General features: G+C 40.0%; 1 protein-coding gene across 2 annotated transcripts in view; it reads left to right on the forward strand.

Annotated features, from left to right (window-relative positions):
- The window catches only part of Entrep2 (endosomal transmembrane epsin interactor 2), a 410,933-nt gene that overhangs the window by 335,095 nt on the left and 55,312 nt on the right, over positions 1-20,526 (forward strand). The window contains exon 4 of one of the 2 annotated variants that reach the window (XM_048790381.1): positions 8,559-8,693. The exons of the other annotated variant lie outside the window; for it this stretch is intronic. Within the exon in view, the coding sequence (XP_048646338.1) occupies positions 8,559-8,693 (135 nt within the window). The remainder of the gene's footprint in view (positions 1-8,558; positions 8,694-20,526) is intronic. 2 annotated transcript variants of the gene reach the window in all.

Raw genomic sequence — 20,526 nt, forward strand, 5'->3', positions numbered from 1 at the left:
GCTTTCCAACACTGTAACAAAGTACCTGAGACAATCAACTTATAGAAAGACAAAGTTTATTTTAGCACAAAATTTTGGAGGTTTCAGTCCACAATTTTCCTTGTTCCTTTTGGCCAGTGGGGAGCAGCACACCATGGTAGAAGCACATGACAGTACAAAACCATTTACCTCATGGCTGGGGAAGAAAGGGGCCTGAGATCCCATTATCTCTTCAAATACATGATCCCAGTGATGTGAAGATGTCCCATTAGATCCCACATCTTAAAGTTTTTACCACCTAATCCAGTAGCACCAAGCTGAGGAGAAAGCCTTTAACACATGGGTTTTTAGGAGACAACCAAGTCCAAACTTGTAGCAAAAAGTTATCTGTTGAAATATGCTTCGGAAAGAGACAAATTGAAGTGCCAAATGATTAGAGAAGGATTTATCAAGCCTGTTTGAAAGGTAGCCAAAATTTGTTGTAATCAAGTATAGTAGGACACAGACATAAAGACAACTGTCTTGAAAGAATAGTTTATTATTTATGGTTTCCACACCATGAAAAGCTACACGAAGAGGTACCAGGTAGTCAGGAGGCAGAGGGGTGTAGTGCCAGAGCCTTTATTGTGACTTCTATGTGAAGAAACAGATAAGCAAGCTGGAACAGCTTAAGATTGGCAAATTTAAATAATTTTGGTGGGTTTTGGTTATATGGAAGGTCCCTAGTTGTCCAAGACGTAGTCCTGAGTTGATTTAGGACAGGGGAAATATTGGCTGGATGTGCGATAGTTAGATAAAGGGGATTGTTGGGGGTATAGACTATGGGTTGATTGGTTAGCCTACAAAAGGGGGCTTGCAAGCAAGTTGTTTATTATCTGTGGGAATTAGCTACCCCTGGGAGGGGTAGCCTCTCCAAGGTTAGTAAGACTCCTCCAGGATGTCAAGGCAACATAAAATACAGAAAATAACTTAATACTAAACCTTCTGGAAGCATTGACAGTCCGGTCAAATTACCAAAATGACACGTTTACACCCAGCTTTTTAGTGCCATAACTCTCTGTCCATCCTCCACTTCCGTCAGTTGTGAACAGTCACAGTGTGCCAAGCCCTTGTCCTCAGGGAGTTTGCACTCTGATGAGGATGCACCTGCTACAAGCACATGGAGAAGGAAACTCATGTTTCAGAGACACTAGTTCTCACTTGAGAATGAAAAGGAAGATGTCTGTGCTGAGTCTTGGAGGGAAAGAGGTCCTTTCCCAGTATTCTTTGCCTCAGTTAATGGCAACAGTGTGAGACAGGCATATTCCAGGGGGAAGAACCAGCCTGTGAGCAATCAAACTCAAAATGCAAGTTTCTCACCATCCCTTGAAGGTTTCCTTATGGCCACATGTTATGGTTTAGATGTAAGGTGTCCCCAAAAAGCTCATGTATGAGACAATGCAAGAAGGTTTAGAGGAGAAATGATTGGGTTATGAGAGCCTTAACCCAATCAGTGAATTAATCCCCTAATGGGTATTAACTGAGGGGTAACTGAAGGCAGGTAGGATGTGGCTGGGGGAGGTAGGTCATTGGGGATGTGCCTTTGGGGTATATACATTTTATACCTGGTGAATGAAGTCTCTTTCTCTGTTTCCTGGAAACATGTCCCCAGCTACTTTCCTGTGCCACACTCTTTTGCCATGTTGTTCTGTCTCATTTGGGGCCCCAAAGAATGGAGTCGGCTATCTATGGACTAAGACCTCTGAAACCGTGAGCCTCAAAATAAACTTTTTTTCCTGTAACTGTTCTCTTCAGGTCTTCTGATCACAGCAGCAGCTGGGAGAATCTGAAACAGGCCCCAAGATCTACTCAGTTTTAAGCAATTGATTGTCACCCAGGATATTTATATGTTTTTGATAAATTATCCATGTTAGCTCAGACATATCCCCAACATTATTGGGTTAGATAGGAATCAAGAGATTAATGAGAATGTTTGCATAAGTGGTAGAATCCCAGCAGTGTTAAAAATAGGGTCTACTTTCTTCACCAAATGATGTAATCAACAAAGTGAAAAGGCAATATATACAAATTATGTATCTGTTAAAAGGTTAATATCCATCACTTATAAAGAACTCTTCTAATTCAACAATAAAAAGACAACCTAATTTAAAAAAATGAGTGAAGGATATGAATAGCACTTTTTCCCAAGAAGATAGACAAATAGCCAAGAAGCATACAGTGGCATGCAACCTCACTAATCTTTAGGAAAATGCAAATCAATGCAACAATAAATTACTACCACATGCCTATTAGAATGGCTATTGTAAATTTTTTTAAAACACAGAAGTTAACAAGCGAGGCAAAAATGTAGAAATAGGGATCCTTGTGTACTACTGGTGGGAATGTAATATGGTACATACTCTGTGGAAAACAATGTGACATTCACTCACAAAATTAATAGAATTACCATATGATCCAGTAGTTACATTTATTGGTATATACTCAAAAGAATTGAAAGTAAGAACTGAAACCAATATTTGTACACTCGTGTTCATAGGAGCATTGTTTACAACAGTCAAAAAGAGACAACCCAAGTGTCCATCAGCAGATGAATGGATAAACAAAATTCTCATATAAATGGAGAGTTATTCAACTTTTAAAAGAAGGGAAATTCTGACACATTCTTCAACATGGACAGTCATTGAGGACATTACATTTAGTAAAATAAGACAGCCATGAAAAGAAATACTATATGATTTCCTTTATATGGGGTACCTAGATTGGTCAAATTCAAACAGAAAGTAGAAAAGAGAAAGGAAGGGGAAACTCATACTCAATGGGCGAGTGTTTCAATTTTGCAAGATGAAAAAATTCTGAAGATGGATAGTGGTGATGGTTGCACAATAACGAATGTATTTAACAATATTGAGTGGTACACTTAAAATGGTGAAGGTGGTAAACATTGTGCAATGCGTATTTGCCACAGTTAAAAATCAGGTTCTATAAACCCATTCTTTCATTAACATAATGATAACAATGATCACATCGGCAAATAATGACACTGGCACTTTGTGTTTTTACCTCCATGACCTCATCTGGTCCTCAGCAGGGTCCCAGGATCCTGCAGCTTGGAAAGGTGAAGTGGTCTGTCCTGGACCACTTTGTGGTACTGCTAAGCTCCTCTGCTTCTGATAGGGTTTCACCCCAACAGACCCATCATAAGTTGAAAACATCCTTGTCAAAAAAATGCATTTAATATACCTACCCTACAGAATACCACAGCTTAGCCTAGCCTTCCTTAAACAAGCTGAGGACATGTCCAACCTACAGTTGGACAAAATCATCAAACACAAAGCCTATTTTATAATAAAGTGTCAATTATCTCGTCATTTACTGACTTCTGAAAGTGAAAACCAGAATGGTGATGTGGCTGTACTTTCGCACCATTGTCCAGTTGAAAACTCACAAGTTGAATCATTGTAAGTCGGGGACCCTGGTGTGCCCACTATGCATGCCCCAGCCCACAGTCACTGTGGCCTCTCTCCCCGCTCTGTCCTGCTTTCCCTCCCTTGACCTTGATAACACCTTCATCTCCAGGCTTAAGTTCCCTGCTGCTGTCCTTTTAGGAGTATCTGAAGGTCACCTCTCTATCTCATTTGTGCTTCTATGAGAGAATTGCAGGGTCATTGCATCCCTGTCTTTTTGTTGTACAAGCCCTTTCTACTATGAGACAGGCTGATGTGCCATAAATAAGGGGGGCGGGATAGCTTTTAAATACTCCAAAGAGATTCATGAAAAATTACTGTGGCTTCATTTGCAAAGCTCTGCTGTGTTTTTTCCAATGACCCCAACACCAAGGGGCATTCTTGAAATAAATCTGTCAGCTGCCTGCATGCCCAGATGTCGAGGTCAAGGAACTAATCAGGAGGTTTCCAGAATTTTTCTTAGAATTAATCACAAACTCAGTGAAATAACTGATGGAAAAGATTTATTTGGATATCTATTCCTTTGGGCTACTGAAGGGTTATTTTATGTAATAAAGCATGCCTGCCAGCCAAACCTATTTCCCTTCCTTTTCCCTGGACGATCCTTCACTGAGGAAACTGTCTTGTTATTTACATTAGCTACTTCAGTCTCAATGCCAAGCCTAGAAGTGTGATTATATAATAATTCCTTGCATGTTTATGAAGTGTGGGAGAATGAACTACACTTGTCCTTCACTATCCATTGGGGATTAATTCCAGGATACCCTGACAAGCACACATATACGAAAATCCTTACATGCCTAAGTCCCTTACATAAAATGGTGTGGAATTTGTATATAAACTATGCACATCTTTGTGTGCTTTAAGTCATCTCTAGATTGTTTCCAATATTTAACACAATGTAAATGTGTTGTAAATAGTTTTTATACGTATTGTTTAGTGAATAATGAGGAGAAAAAAAAGTCTTATTTAGTACAGATGTAATTTTTTTCTTCTCACATTTTCAACCAGTGGTTGGTTGAATCTGCAGATGCAGAGTCCACAGATATAGTGGGCTGACTGCATATCAAGAAAGTTGGGCTTTTATACAGTTGAGAGCAGCAAAGAGACAGCCAAAGCCAAAGATGAGATTCACAAGCCTAGACACCAGGTTCTGAGCCAACCTTGCCTCCCTGCCCATGGTTTATGACGTGATGAAAACTTGACAGAGTAGAACTTGACTACTCTGTACTAATATAGTTCATAGAAAGAAGAAAAGAAGAAGCAATTATTTGGTACATTTCTTATGGTTTCTTTGGTTATCTCCAAATCAGAAAAACCTTTTCAGGAGTCGGGGAGTGATCTGTCCATCACACACATTCCTGGGGTACAGTGTTTGCTTGGCCAGGGGGCAGGCCTATGATCCCAGCTGTTCCATCTAGCCATTCCAGGATTTGGAATCTTTAGTAGAGTAACTGATAGAAGGGGAAATGAGGGTCTTCACCCCAGCTGTGCATCTAAAGCAGATAGCAAGCATTTCAGGCCACCTAGATTCCTTAGCTACTACCTTAGAGGATTCCTTCCATGGTGTGTATTCTATTTGTGTTTTTGCCTGTAGCAATTTTTGTTAATTGATATTTTCATTGAAAATCATCTTTTTTAAAAAAAATTGATTTTAAAGTTTACTAGTACTGAGTTGTTAGTATATTCTCTTCTCATTTTTAATTCTCTCTACATGTGTATGTGTGTCCCTTTTCTTATTCCTAATGAATGTTAAATTTTTGTGCATCTCCTAAATTTATATCTGGGGTTTCAAGATCTTTAACCCAGGAACTTAGCAGCCTGGGGGCAAATGTGTCCCTGGTTGCTCCAGCCCCAGGCCTGGCTAGCGAGGTGTACCCCTGGTTTTGTCCTGGTCTGTTTTTGTTTTGAGGCCTCATAGCTTCGTAGATTTGGGGTTTGTTTTTCAAGGGACTCCACATTCCATGTCAATGCAACCATTATTTTTACATTGTCCTGGATATTTATTGTTTTGACTTAGATCCTTAGTAAAAGATATTTTACTTTTTATATGAGACAGCTAAGGATGAATAGTTCATTATGCTAGCACCTTTATTAAGCAAACAATCATTTTCCTACTGAATTGAAAGGCCATTTTTTCATATATTATATTCCTGTAGATAATTCTATTTCTGAAACTATCTCACTGATCTCTGTTTTGAAGCCATTGCCTTAGTGTTTTGAATATAGCATCTTGATAATACCTTTAATATCCATCCCTCCTATTGTTACCCCTTTTCAGGATTTTCTGGGTAATTCTTGTGCAGATGTTATTATGTCTACAGGACTTTAGAATATTTTTCCCTGTTCTAGTCACTGATTCTTATTTGGAATGCCTGCACATGAATCCTTGGGAAGGATCACATTTTTGGAATCCTGCAACTTTCCATTTAGGAGCAGCCTATGTGCCCGCCCTGATCCAGGCTGGCTGTTTCAGTCAGGGTTCTCAGTTGTGAAGGAGCCAACTGCAGCTGTTTTTCACCTAGAAGGAATTATCATAGAACTTCCAGTAGCTCACAGAGCCTCCAGGACAACCAGAAACCAAGTTTGGATGTAGCCAGGAAAGGAAGGAAAATCCAAATTGTACCAAAGAACTGCATTGAGGGTGACCCCACTATTTTGGTAAAACCTGGTGCCAGCATATGAGAACCAGCTGCCAAAGGAGAAGGTACCAGAAGATTGAAGGAAGAGGCTAACAGATCCAGGATTTCACAAGCACAGTTTATTGGAGACTTTCAGACAGAAGTGTGTCTTGGTCAGCAGTGAGATTAGTGGATCCCTGTATTCCAAGGCAAGAAGAAGGGGTTTATAAGCTAAGCCAGATAAAGGTGAGACACAGCCAACTGGAGCACACATGGCCTCTCTCAAAGTGTCTATCATCAGTTAAGAAACAGTACCAGCATCAGTGGTTGGTATAACACACACAGCATCAGTGATTGGTATAACACACTGTCTAAATGACTTTTTCCTATAATGACTTTGTCCTGTGGGTTTCGGGATATATGTCAAGGTCACCTATCAAGCAAAATAGTGGTTACAACCAAGATGGCTATAGTCATGTCAAATTGTGTATCTACACCCATCATCACCACCCGACCAAGACCCCGCCAGCAGAGTGTTGATGACCTTGTTGACCCTGAGCTCTGAACCCTGCCTCCTGAACCTCAGTCCCTTTCCCCCTGAAAATAGAAGGTGTCTGCTGCCCCTTATGCCAGAATGGAGTCTGCTCAGTGCATGGTTCTTGTGACCAAAGCTCTGTCTTAAGTTTGATGAAGTCCTGTTCCATGGATGGAGCCAGGTTACCTACTAGCTTCCTCATTGCTTCATAAGGCAGGCTGGAAGGGCATTTCTGGAGAAGGCAGAAAACAGAAGGTGGGGGATTCCCTAAACCCAGGAGGAGGCTCATTATTAGTGGTTGGCCATATTGAGTGACCTACATTCATTTTATCTGAGTTCTTGCTCTTTAATAACATTTAAACACAATTTCACATAGATCACTTAATTTTCATGTTTATTTATTAATACTTTATTTTTCTGTGAATGTAATATTTTTGTGATATTTGTTCTAATTTTTACTAGTATTGCATTTATTATAATTGGTGTAACTAATACTCTCATTAATTCCATCAGTTTTTCAGTATAGACTCTTAGGTTGTTTTAGACATACAATCATGCCATTTGAATACAAGCAGGTTTATAATTTATACAGCTTATAATGTTTTCTTATCTTATTGAATTAGCTAAAGCTCCCAAAAGAAAGCAAAATTGTGGTGATAATTATGGATACCTGAGAGGGAAAGTCACTTTTAAAAAGCAATGGCAAATACAGATAAGGACCAGAATGATAAAGCCCACAGGAACACAATGAAGAGGCTTATTTGTAGGTGTTGTTGCAGCCAGCCCAGTTGAGAATTCAGAATGCAAAGGGAAAATCTAGGAACCTTATCTAAAAAGCAAAGGATGCAGTGAGTAGGCCTTACAGAGGGAAGTGGCCCCTTAGATGAGAGCCTCCACATTTCTTGGCTCTAAGAATGCTGCATTACCCCACATCCAGTGTTTGTAAGTAGCAGACACATGGATGCATGAGGATTTCACAGCATCATATTTTGTAATACTTCATGCAATGAAAAAACATTTGTTACACTTATAATTGATCAATATTTATCTGAATAGCATTCACATTTTGAGTTGGCTGGTAAAAGACAGTATTTATTGAAAAGTAGGGCACCGCCTAGTCTAAGGGAAATCATTTGTTTCCTATTATGGGCTATTTTGAATAAAATTGCATAGATTTTATTGATTTTCTTTTTAGTCATTTTACCTCTAGGTTTTTATATTTTTAAAATCCCCTGTCTTCCCAGGCATGGGGTGACTCTGTTCTTTCCCCTGTCACTGAGACTCTCCTGTATCACTTGGTCTAACACTGTTTATTGAAATGCTTGGAATGTTGTTCTTTCCATCCATGGTTTTTAATTTTCCAAGCTGTTTTTATCTACTCGACATTTATTGAACACCTACAATTTATTCAACACTGCAAATATGGTGATGATAAGATATGTAACTATAGCTGGATACAATAAGTGTCGAGTAGAGGTAGGACTGGAAACCCAGAAAAGACCTTAAAGACAGAGCTGGAGTTGAGCACTGATGGATGAGTAGGAGTTTGATACTACAAAATTAGACAGGAAATTTCTGACCATGAGAAAAGCATGAGTCAAGGTGCAGAGCTATAACATATCTCCCTGCACAAATCAGTTTGAGTGATTTTCAGCGTTTTTCTATAATTCACCTGCCATTTTCTGGAATGCACAGCTAAGCTTTCTTCAAATATACTTTTTCTTTTTTTACTCATTGCTGTTAAAATAGGAATTTCAAGGAATTCCTGATAGTGTTCTTCCTGGCCTTGGTCAATGGAGATTGTGTTTGATTTGTTACTTAAGGGTAACTGAAGTGGGATGCTTTGCACTGAGCCATCTTCACTCATCCTTAATCATGTCTCTCGGGCCTGCCCTCGAGGTCCCAATGCCATGTTAACGGAGAGGTAACAGTGGGGTCTGTCTGTGTTCCTCCGTCTAGATCAAGTTTGACAGTGTGGAGGTGTGTGTCTGCTGTGAGCTGCAGCACCAGTCATCTGGCTGCAGCAACCTCGGGGAGACGCTGAAGCTGAACCCACTGCAGGAGAACTGCAACGCTGTGAGGCTGACCTTGAAGGTGACCGCTGGGCGCTGTTTGTGCATGCATTTCTTCACCCCATGCTTTACAGACATTATGGGAAGATTTATTAGCACACAGTTTCCTTTCAGCCCATAATTCATCCAGGTAGATTCAATGCCAGAGGCAATGTCTTTCAGGGGAACATTTTAAAGGATTATAGATGTTCATTTGGAAGATGTTGCTTTCTGGATAGTGTTTTCCATGTTTACCTTTCCATTTTCCTGCCTCTGACATATGCAAAGTGGGATGTGGATGTTTAAGAGAGTTTTTCTTTTTCTTTTTTTTGTCCTTTTTACAAATGATGATGTGATTTATTCTATTGCTTTTCTGACATTTTTGCTATAACATCATCAGAAAACACATGGGTGTTTATTTTGCTATTTAAAGGGCATTTGGAGAAAAATTGTATAATCTCTCATGGGAATCTGTTTTCTTTTCTTTTATTTATTTATTTATTTATTTTAGTTATCGGTGGACACAACATCTTTGTTTGTATGTGGTGCTGAGGATCAAACCCGGGCCTCACGCATGCCAGGCGAGCGCGCTACCGCTTGAGCCACATCCCCAGCCCTGCAATCTGTTTTCTTGTAAAATATCTGATCTTAAGAAAAATGACATAGAAAATTTGTTCATATTATTCTGTTTATTTATTTATTTTTTGATGCAAGCATTTTTTTTTAATTTCTGAAAACCAAAATTGGCTGTTTAAAAATACATATGAACAATAAGCCCAATCTTTACATTGAATGCAATTGTGCAAAAACTTTTTTTTTTTAAACAAAAGACATGGCATGTTCAAAGGAACTCTTGGTTGGTGGTAGGATTATATTTATAGTAAACAGAGAACTCTAGAATGTGTACAGGAAACACAGTATGTAGGGAAATGGAGGCTTCAAGAAAAGCCACATCAAATCTGGAAAGAAGGAAGGGACATGCGGCCCTCTGGAATTTGACACCTGTGATTAGTTTTCCATGGGTGGTCAGTAGATGGCAAATAAACAAAGATGTGCAAAGGATGCACCTGATCAATGTGGTAAGAGTCGGCCTGGTTCTGCAAACCTGCCTTGTTTGGGATGGAAGTGCCCAAGCTCTGGGTCCCAGCATCCCACAAGATAAAATATAAAATTGCATAGATTTTATTGATTATTATCACAAGATTGATAATTCAGCAGGGTTAGGGGCAGCCAGAAGCAAAACAGTGCAGGATGCCCTCTCTTATGGTTCTCGGCTTTTTCTTACTGTCCCAGATTACATACAACCACAGTTGATGCCTCACTACATCTGGGACCTGCTCAGCCCTTCAGAGCCCTTCTTAAAGGGACAAAAGCAGTCATTACTCAGATCTCCTTCTGGCAACTCCCAAGTTACCTAGGCAACTGCGTAACTTTTCTTTTCATATTTAAAAATATATATAACAAAATAATAGGTAATTATAATGCAACTACCCACTTCCTGGAAGAGCTAGTAAATCCCCAAGGGAATCTTTCTACTCTCTAGGCCACTTGTGTGTGTTAATCAACTTGATGTCACTATAACAGAATCCCTGAGATAATCAACTTATAAGAGAAAAGTTTTATTTTGGCTTAGTTTTGGAGGTTCCAGTCCATGATTGAGTAGCACCTTTTGCCCTGGGCCTGTGGCAGGGCAGCACATCATGGTGGGAACTCATGGCAGAGCAAAACCACTCACTTTATAGGAAACCAGGGAGCAAAAGTAAAAGTGGAAAGGACTGGGCTCTCCTAAAGGCTCCATTGCTTCCAAATAGCATCCCTTTGGGACTAAGCCTTTAATATGCTGACTGTTGGAGGGAAACTTACCAAACTGTAGCCATGTAGGATGCAGTTAAACCTGTAAGTCACCTCCCACTCTTCAGCTATGGGTATGTTTGGCCAATTCCATAAAAGCCGTGGAGTTCTCCTTGGCACCTTGCTTACTCTGTGGGACCCAGGACACATCTTCATCAACCTCCAGCCCCTGATAAGGTGACTGTAGCTTGAAAAGTAATGACAGTGTTGGAAAAATAATACCATCTGTAAGAATGCAGACTCCAGGCCTGTGGTGAGCTGGTAACTTGCAAACTTACCCTTATTCACTACTTTAGTACCTGGATGAGAAAAGCATTTGGTATAGTGCAGCCAAAATGGAATAAAGTGAAGAATACTCAAGAAGATCATGTCAAGATGGCAAGCCTAGTTGGCTAGTCTAGCCTATTCAGTGGCTCTTCCTGGTGGATATTCAAATTGCCCAGGAAAAATGGTAAGGGTTGAAGGCAAAAGAAAGAGTATTCCAATATTTTATTGAATACTGGAACTGGTGACATGAGACTCAAAGGAGGCAGGATTTATGACTGAGGTGGGAGGCCGATTTTGCCTAGAAATTGCAGCTTAGGAATTAGAAGAAGGGGCAGCCTGCTCAAGCCCCCTAACTGAAGGCTTATACAGGGGAATGGGGTCTGAGTTTCATGTGAAATCAAGAGGCCTGTTGGAAATGAATGCCTGTCTATAGTTTGTTTCTGTCCTCTAACTTTATTATTATCTAAAAATGCTTTGACTATCCTAAGTCCTTGCATTTCCATATAAATTTTAGAATCAGCTTGTCAATTTCTACAGAAATCCTGCTGAGATTTTTTATTTCAAATCCATACATCACTTTGAAGAGAATTGACATATTCATGGATGTAGCTCTCCATTTATTTAGTCTTCTTTTATAATTTTTCACATCCGTGTTGTAAAGTTTTCAGTATATAGATTTTAGTCTATTTTATAATATTTATGCTTAAAGTATTTCACATTTATTGATGCAATTTTAATGGTATTTTTAAATCATCTTTTATTAACTGCTAGCATATAAAAATTTGATATTTCTTTCTGGCTTGTATCCTGCAATCTTGCTAAACTCACTTATTAGTTCTAGTAGCTTTTTTTGGTATGTTCTTTTGAATTTTCTATGCAGAGAATCATGTGATATGCACAGAGGCAATATTACATCTTCTTTTCTGTATTAAGTTTCTCCAAAGAGACAGAACCAATAGAATATAGGTAGTTATATGTATTTCAGAGGGATTTATTAGGGGAATTGACTTACATGATTAAGGAGACTCAAAAATCCCACAAGAGGCCATCTGTAAGCTGAGATGCTGGGATGCTGGTAGTGTGGTTCAATGCAAGTCCAAAGCTGAAGGCCTCAGAACCCACATAATTTTCCCCCCAGTATAGAATTCTTGAGGAATATTTCCACCCCACCAAGTTTTGTAGATGAAATGCTATTCTCTTTTGCAGTGGGTATTTATTTAGGGAAAAATTTTTAGGTTGGCCTAATTCTTTTTTCCTTTTATGTATGTTGTAGTCATTAATGCCATTTGAAACTATTTTTTGAAGCTCTTTAGCTTATCCCTACATGGTACGATTGTTCTATCTAGTCCTCTTCTGGTTGCTGAAGGCCATGAGAATAATACTTATATATATCATTTCCAAGCTAGAGATTTTAATTGTGGCATGAGATTCTCCAGAGCTCTCTTTCCTCCAGCTACTATCCTATCAGGGATACCATAAGGAGCAAAGCCTCCTGCAACTTACTCACACTGGTTGTGTAGCATGAATGAGAAATAAACCTTTATTGTTTTAACCCATTGAATTTAGAGGAATATTTGTTACTGCAACATAACCTAGCCCATCCTGTCTGATGCAGGGCAACATTTTTCTTTTGGTTCAGATTTCAAAAGTATTTTTTGATTATCAAGTTTGTTAGATTCACTATGATATGTCTTTTTTGATATGTCTTGATACTTATCAATCTCTATCAATTTTCCCATGATACCCAGTGTCCTCTTACAACCTATGAATTTGCATCTTACTTTATTTGAGAAAAAATTTCTATAACTTTATATTTGAATCTTTTTGACCTGTTTCAAGACAACAGTGCATTTCTTGGACCACTTTTATCTGTCTTTCATAACGATCATTTTTTTCTCTAGTTTTTTTTTTAAAGTCTTCCTTTTCCACCTCATTTGGCTGTATTTCTAAAACCTCTCTCCCTAGCTATATTTTCTGCAGTGATCGTTGCCTTTTTGCTCTACTGTCACTGTGATATTGAGTTTTGGCAGCTCCCTTCTCAACTTTCTGTATCTTCTTCATTTGTTCAGTGAAGAATCTCTGCTTTGAGCCCTTAGATTATAGCAGCTTTCTTCTCTGGCCGCAGTTTGCATCCATGGATGTCTCTAGCTAGTTAATTACACTGGAGCTTTCCATGTGTCTTATGTCTTTCTTAGATCTCTTCTGTGAGGTATATGGACACATCAAAGCACTAAAGCACAGTCGTGATCCTTAATTGCTAACTGAAGCTTTATGCTCCATTTAAATAGGCTTTAGATCAAATAGGATTTCGTTCTTCCTTCTCATAATCATAGAAGCCCTGAGAGTCAGATAGATCTAAATGCCATCTTAACTAGTTTCCTTGTAATTGGTGTTGCGGTCACCCTTTTTTTTTTTTTTTTTTTTGGATACCAGAGATTGAACTCAGTGACACTCGACCAATGAGCCACATCCTCAGCCCTATTTTGCATTTTATTTAGAGACAGGGTCTCACTGAGTTGCTTAGTGCCTTGTGATGGTGGTCACTTTGAATTTAACATTATTCTTGAAAAGTGATTCGAACCATGTTGTGATTGATGACATTCCCTGCAGTAAAGGGGTCTTCTGCATGGACCCAGTGTTGCTTCACTGGCATTAAAACTCTTAGGTACCAGAACAAGCATAGGTAGTAGGAAATGGAGTCACTCTGGGATGGGGCTGCTCTAATTCTATATACAGAGTTCCATGGGAGCCCCTGCTTACATAACATTTGCAAAATATTCTTGACACTTAGCAAAAGAAAAGGCTACAGGAAATGTTCTCTTCATTACTTTCCCTTGCTCTCTCCTTTTTGGTCAGCAATTAGAGCGGGTTCATTGATCTTTTCCATAGTCTCATTTGAGCTCTATTTATCTGGTTAGTAACACTCTATGTCTAAATTTCCATATTAAATTATAGATTATCCATCCTTGGTATCTGAAGGACTCATTTTATGCTAGGAAAATCCCTTATAATTGGCTTGGGAGTCAAAGCACTTTGATTTCAGTAGTGTTTGAATTAACTGGTGCTGACTTAATGAGATTTGTCTAACTACCCACTGTTAGGCTGAACCCCCTTCCCACTTCCCTCCCTACCTTCTGAAACCTGAAATGTTGTACAGCTACAATCCATAAAGGCTGGAGTGGAGGGGGGGAAGCAGAAATCAAAGTGATGAAGAATATATTTGGAATTCAGAATATGATGCAGATGTTGTTTCATTCATCCTTCAGATTGTTTTTTAATTTGTTTTGGTAGCTTGGAGGCCCTAACATTCCTATGTCTCTTTTCTATGCTTTCTACTCAACACTCCTCCTGGACTCTGAATCTTTAGCAGAGAACTGCTGGGGACACACAAACCCCTCTGGAGGGTAGTGATGGTCTCTTACCATGAAAACAATATCTCAGGCATGATAAGGTTTTCTGCTCCACCTTTACCCTCACTCAGAAAAGGGCATGAGGGCACATGGAACTCCACCATGCCAGCCATGTAAGGATTCTCACATTTGTAGAGCTGAGGGGATGGGACATTTGTTCTGTTTTCCAGGTACCCCTTGTATGGGTGAGAAGGCTGCAGCTGGAGGGAGGTCAGGCAGCTCCTCATGGGACCTAGGGCAAGTCTGGGTGTCTCCTTTGGGGAGCCCTCTGAGACCCATGGCTCTGCTCCCTTAGGAAAGGTCCTGGCTGTGGGCATCTTATCATGAATAATCAGAAAATAGCTTCTAAAACTTAGGATTCCAGCATCTGCTTTCCCAAAGCCCTTGACAATGGTGGGGAACTGCTACTGAAGGAGAAAGTACCTAGAGCCCCTTTCCAGAAGGAGTCTAGGCTTTTGTAAGATAAGGTGACAAAAAAATTATAAGATTTTTTTAAAAATTGGTATTTTAATGGTCATTTTGCCAAGTCAAACTTAACACAATGCAGACAAATTTTCTGATCTGTATGAACAGATTTTTTAAAAGTCACAAAAATCAGAATTAGCTGGTGGAACATGCTTCTCATATGCCAATATTGTGTCTGTCCCAACTTTAATTCTTTGCTATATTCAAGAATGTTATTATGGTTTTATTATAGTGATACAAGTCTAATTCACAACAGAGGGAAATATCTGTTTCTTCTTCTTTCATGTACCTGATTTAATTTATTGAGCCACACTAAACCAAATTACCCAAAGAAACCTTATCCATGAACTAGGAGATAAAAGTTTCCCAAGAAATCAATCAGTTATTAAGTTTATGTACTTTCTTATCTTAAAAATGTTTTATCTTAGTCCCTAATTAAGTTAAAAAAGAGCCAAAACAATTCCCTAAAAAAAACCTACTAGAGACCTGAAAAATAAACTCATCATTTAATCTTGAGTAAGTTCTTAACCATGCTAACGAAATAAAAATGATTTTGCTAATAAATGAATGGTCCACATTTTGTGATAAAACTTGCAGCATTTATTGGTAGTATGAACCTGCAAATGCACACACACACCACACAAAGCACACATGTGCACATGTATACTCGTACACGTACATGTCACACAATGCAGAGACACCCATGCACATACATGCACACACATTCATGTATATGTGCACACACATAACACTCCTCCTAGAAATGAACTTTCCATATTCAGAAATGGGCAGCTACATAAGACAGATTTGCTACATCTTTACACAGCTTAAAAAGTTCACCCCTTGGGGGTGAATGGGTCCTTCTGGCCAGATGGGATGTGGTCAGAGATGAGAAGGTATTAAATTCCTGCTACCTCACTTACACCAGCTACCACAGGCCCCATGTAAGGGAGCATCCAGAAATATTTGGCTCTCCTGACCATTGAGCATTACCCAGCCTGGAATGCAGTCTCCTTGGTATAAGAGGGGGGTGCTACCATGTCTCTGAATGGCATCTCTGTCCCTGGTTTCTTCCTCCCACCCTCTGATTCTACTGGCATCCACTTTCCCCTGTGTGGTGGAGATACTGAGTTTGGTGTGACATCCACACCCACAAACCCATGTGGCATCTGTATAGTCACCCAACTTCTAAAACAGTCATAAGAGAAGACAGTTCACCAAGGAGGTCTGTGACTTGTCTGTGCCTGCTGAGTGAAAACTAGGTTCAAGATCTTCAAATGCTGAGATAAAATATTTTTAGTGACATACTTACAGCAATCATATCCTCTTCAACTCAAAGAAAGGTTAGTGAGTAGAGCCTTAAAGGCTGACCAGGTATAGACAGCCTGACTGGACTGTCTTGTGATGTTTCCAGCCCCCGTAGGGCTTGTGGGTGAGCTTCAGGTGCAAGCACACCTCCTCACACAGTTGGTGAAGCACTGGACCAGTGCAGGAGGGGCCTGCTCACTGGTCAGGATCAGCGTGTTTTCTGTGGTTATGCAACCTCACCGGCACCACTTTTTTTCCCATGGGGAGGGAGGGATATCTCTAAGTCTCCTTCTCTTTCCATGGAAAATACAACACTACAGAGAGATGGTCCACAAAGGGTCCTGGCATCTTATGCTCTTAACCCTGACTCTGAAACCTGGCTCCTCCATCCCAACACAATGGCCTCCCCCAAGGTCACCACCTGATCAGATCATTTCCCTGAACTATGCTACCTCCAGGATCTCCCCAGAATACTCTGACGGTCAAGCCTTGGCCTCCTCTCCTTCTTGCATGTCTAGGTTCTAGTATTTTAAGGATAAGAAAAACTAAAGCATTTTCCTACTGTAACAGATCACTCAACATAAGACTTCTGACACCAGATGTGTGGTGGTTGTTTCCCCACACACCAGGAAATTCTCCAGGGAAGATCAGTTGGGTATCCTCTAATTCAGTGTGATTCTGAAATTTACTACCTGGTGATGGTGTCAGATCCACAGGTTTAAGACTCAATCTCCAACTGCCCCATTTCAGATGTCAGTTGTACTCCAAGTTCCCCTAACTCCTATATTTATCTTCATTCACAAGAGAGTGATCACAAATTATAATTATGTATTTGCATGACTTTTTTTGGGCGGGGAGGTACCAGGAATTGATCTCAGGGGCACTCAACCACTGAGCCACATTCCCAGCCTGTTTTGTATCTTATTTAGAGACAGGGTCTTGCTGAATTGCTTAGTGCCTCTCTTTTGCCGAGGCTGGCTTTGAACTCACGATCCTCCCCGTCCCTCAGCTTCCGGAGCCACTGGGATTACAGGTGTGCACATCTGCTCCCAGCTGCATGACTTTTTATTGACATCTGTGCCTTCATAAACTATAAGATCAGTGAAGGCAGAAAAGAATCTTTTTTTTTTTTTTTTTGGCTAACATAGCTTACAGCATGGGGGATGGCAGCAGTGACTCTGTTTTAGAAATCAGTAAGAATTTTTTTTTTTTGAGCAAGAGTTTTTAATTCATTCAGCAAAAATTTTTGAGCACCTCTTCTGTGCCTGGGTTGGGTGATAGGAAATGAAAATATTGAATTATAAATATTTTCATTGCTGCCCTCTCTTCTTAGTGTGAGTTGTTATTTTGTTGAGTGGGGAGAAGGGTAAAATTTGAGGTTTGCATAGGTAGTGTGTGCGTTAGCTATAAGAAATATAGGAAGTGGGAAGATGTGGAGAAATATTTGGGTTTCTATTGCTGAATGATGTGAGACACATGCAGCTCTAAAAACAGTGATAATGCTAATAGGGATATTTGTCCACAAACACACATACCCCACCTATAATCCTACAGAAGACCTATTAAATTGGTACTCAGGATTACATTGGACATTAGTGAAGGGTATAGCAACCAGTCCTTTCTAGAATATTCTAGAAATTTCTGATAGACATATTGTTTATAAGAACCAAAGAAAGAAAAAAGAACTCAAGTTACAACTCAGCTCTTGGAACCTTTCTGGGAAGTCACTGGAAGATGTACTGTGTGTCAAGAGTGTGCCCTAATTTTGAAGAGCAGGGACTGAGAGGTGTTTGGCCAGATACAAAACAGTTATATGGTGCCAAGGGGTAATTTATTGAAAAGATGGATGCTAAAGACCCTCATAATCTCCATAAGCAGCATTTATTTGAAATGACAGAAAATATTTTTAAGATCTAATGTGATATGTTCTGCAAACACAGTTTCAGTATACAGTATCCCCTTTAGACCCCCACTCCAATCCCTGCACACCTTCTTCCTAGATTTCTGCCCTGAAGTCTTCCCAAGTAGAAATTCTGGAGCTACTTATAGCAGGATTCAGGGCAGCTTCCTGGGACTCTCTAGGACTCAGACAGCTGGGCCACACAGGTGGAATACCCTCTGTGCCCCACCATACAGACCCACAGTCTTTGGCACATTTAGATAACCAACTACAAAGAGCCTCTTCCTTCAGGCTGCAGGATCTCTGCAATGTTAGCACAGTCTCGGTTTCAGGGACATGGGAGAGAGCTTCATCTATCCAGGTTTAGCAACACAGTGGTGGGCCCAGGACTGTCCCAGCATAAATATTAACAGACTCTCATTTCACTCTCACACAGGTCCCAATTGATCTAGTGTCCAAAAAGGAAGTTAAGGGTCTCCCAGAGGGGTTCCATTGCCTTGCATGGGAAGCAAATACAAGGCTAGAGAAAAATGCTCATGATTGACACAAACTGGAGAAGATAGCATAGAGCCCACACCTGGAGATTAGAGGTTATTTTTAAAGCACGTAGTTATTTTCAGGGTTCTAAATTGGTATCAGAATGAGAGAAAGGAAAAGGAGAGGCAAATATGCAGTATGAGAAAATGTTCAAGAATGTATAAAATTGGAATAAAATAAAATCAGAAAGAATATGTATAAAATTGGTGGAAGGGAAAAATGAAAACAGAAAATAACTACTGTGTCAAAATGCATCTGTGTGTGCTCAAAATATGTGCAATTTATTGTATACCAATTATACCTCAATAAAGCTGTTAAAAGTTTTTGTGACAGATGAGTGGGTGAAGAAGGAAAGTATAAAATCAAAGACAGGAAAGACAGAGATGGAATAATGCATGAGTTCAGAGATTAGTTTAGGGTATTTGATGTGATTCAGAAATCAATAGGCAACTGGTTACAGGAACTTGAAGAAGGAATAATATAATAATGGAAGAGCTGAATAAAATTATTTTGAGTGGCTTGATACACCAAGGCCACAGGGGAGATGGCCCAAATGAGAGGCGCCTCATGCAGAGCATTTGGCACAGGGACAGAATATAATGTGGAAGAAACTTCTTAGGGGAGGCAAAATATCTCACTGTGATTTTGCGTAGCCCTTTGCTTGGCTTCTCTGTGAGCTGCCATCCTCTGTGAATAGCCTTTTAAAATGCATCATGCTGTTTTCTCAAGCCTCAGAGAGATCAGTGAGGTGGACTGGGTTACTTGAAGTCCAGGGATAAGAAAATGGAGGCCTCAGAATGTGCCGGGACTGAACTGCAGTCTCAAAACTAGTAGTTGATCTGGACTTCTGTCTTTAATGCCAGGTTTGGTGCCTCCTCCACCACCAAAGTGAATCACTTGGTAGGAGACAGAACCTGAAGAACAGTAGCCAACCAGTGGACAGTTAAGGAGTCCTTTCTCACCAGCTCCTTGTCCCATGCACCTCTTGACACATCTGAGAGTGACCACTGCCCTCTTATGAAGTTATTAGCAAGTTCAACATACAAAAAAGTATGAGAATAGGGGCTGGGGTTGTGGCTCAGTGGCAGAGCACTTGCCTAGCATATGTGGGGCCCTGGGTTTGATTCTCAGTTATCGCCTATAAACAAATAAAATAAAGGTCCATTGACAATTAAAAAATATTTTTTAAAAGTATGAGAATAAGATAATATTCCTCTCAAATTTATCCAGTCCTACTATCTGTGTTAGTTTTCTGTTGCTGTACCAAAACTCCTGAGAATGGGTAATTTATAAAGAATAGAAGTGTATTTACCTTTTCCCTGCACAACAGCACATTTCACTAAAGTTTTACATGAAAATTGATACAAAAGATCCCATAAGAAAATGTCTATTTTCACCCGCATCACTTTTCTGATATTTACCCATATAGATGTGAGTCACTTTGATTCTGTCTTGGTAACTTCTGTGTAGTAATTTTACAGTATAGGAATATTACTTATCTATCTCATGCTGGTGGATGGGAGTTGTTTCCAATTTTTCTCTAGTGTTAACAGCACTGGACTGAATAGTTAATGCACTCAGTGGCATGTGCACATGTACTGGATTTCATCTGGTGTGTGTACTTATGGGGTTGTAAGATGAGCATCTGCAAGACTTTTCCTATCACCCAGCACTGCACCTATGCTGACTTACCTTCTCACCAGCCACTGGAAGGAGGTGCATGTGCTTCTTGATGTCAGATTTTTCACATGACCAATGGCTGCTTGTGCTTCTCATCTGTGAATTGCCTCTTTTCCTGTAGGGTTATTTGTCCTTCCTTCCTTCCTTCCTTCCCTCCTTCCTTCCTTCCTTTCTTTCTTTCTCTCTCTCTTTTTCTTTCTCTCCTCCTCCTCCTCCTCCTCCTCCTCCTCCTCCTCTCTCTCCTCCTCCTCCTCCTCCTCCTCCTTCTTTCTTCTTCTTCTTCTTCTTCTTCTCTCTCTCTCTCTCTCTCTCTCTCTCTCTCTCTCCCCACTGGGGATTGAACTCAGGGCCTTTGTACATACTAGGCAGGTGCTGTATCACTGAGCTGCATCCCAGCCCTTTTAAATTAATTAATTCAATTGTATTTTGTGACAGGGTCTCACTTAGTTGCTGAGGCT

Source organism: Marmota marmota, unplaced genomic scaffold (genome assembly GCF_001458135.2).
Source record: "Marmota marmota marmota unplaced genomic scaffold, marMar, whole genome shotgun sequence".
NCBI classification, from domain to species: Eukaryota; Metazoa; Chordata; class Mammalia; order Rodentia; family Sciuridae; genus Marmota; species Marmota marmota.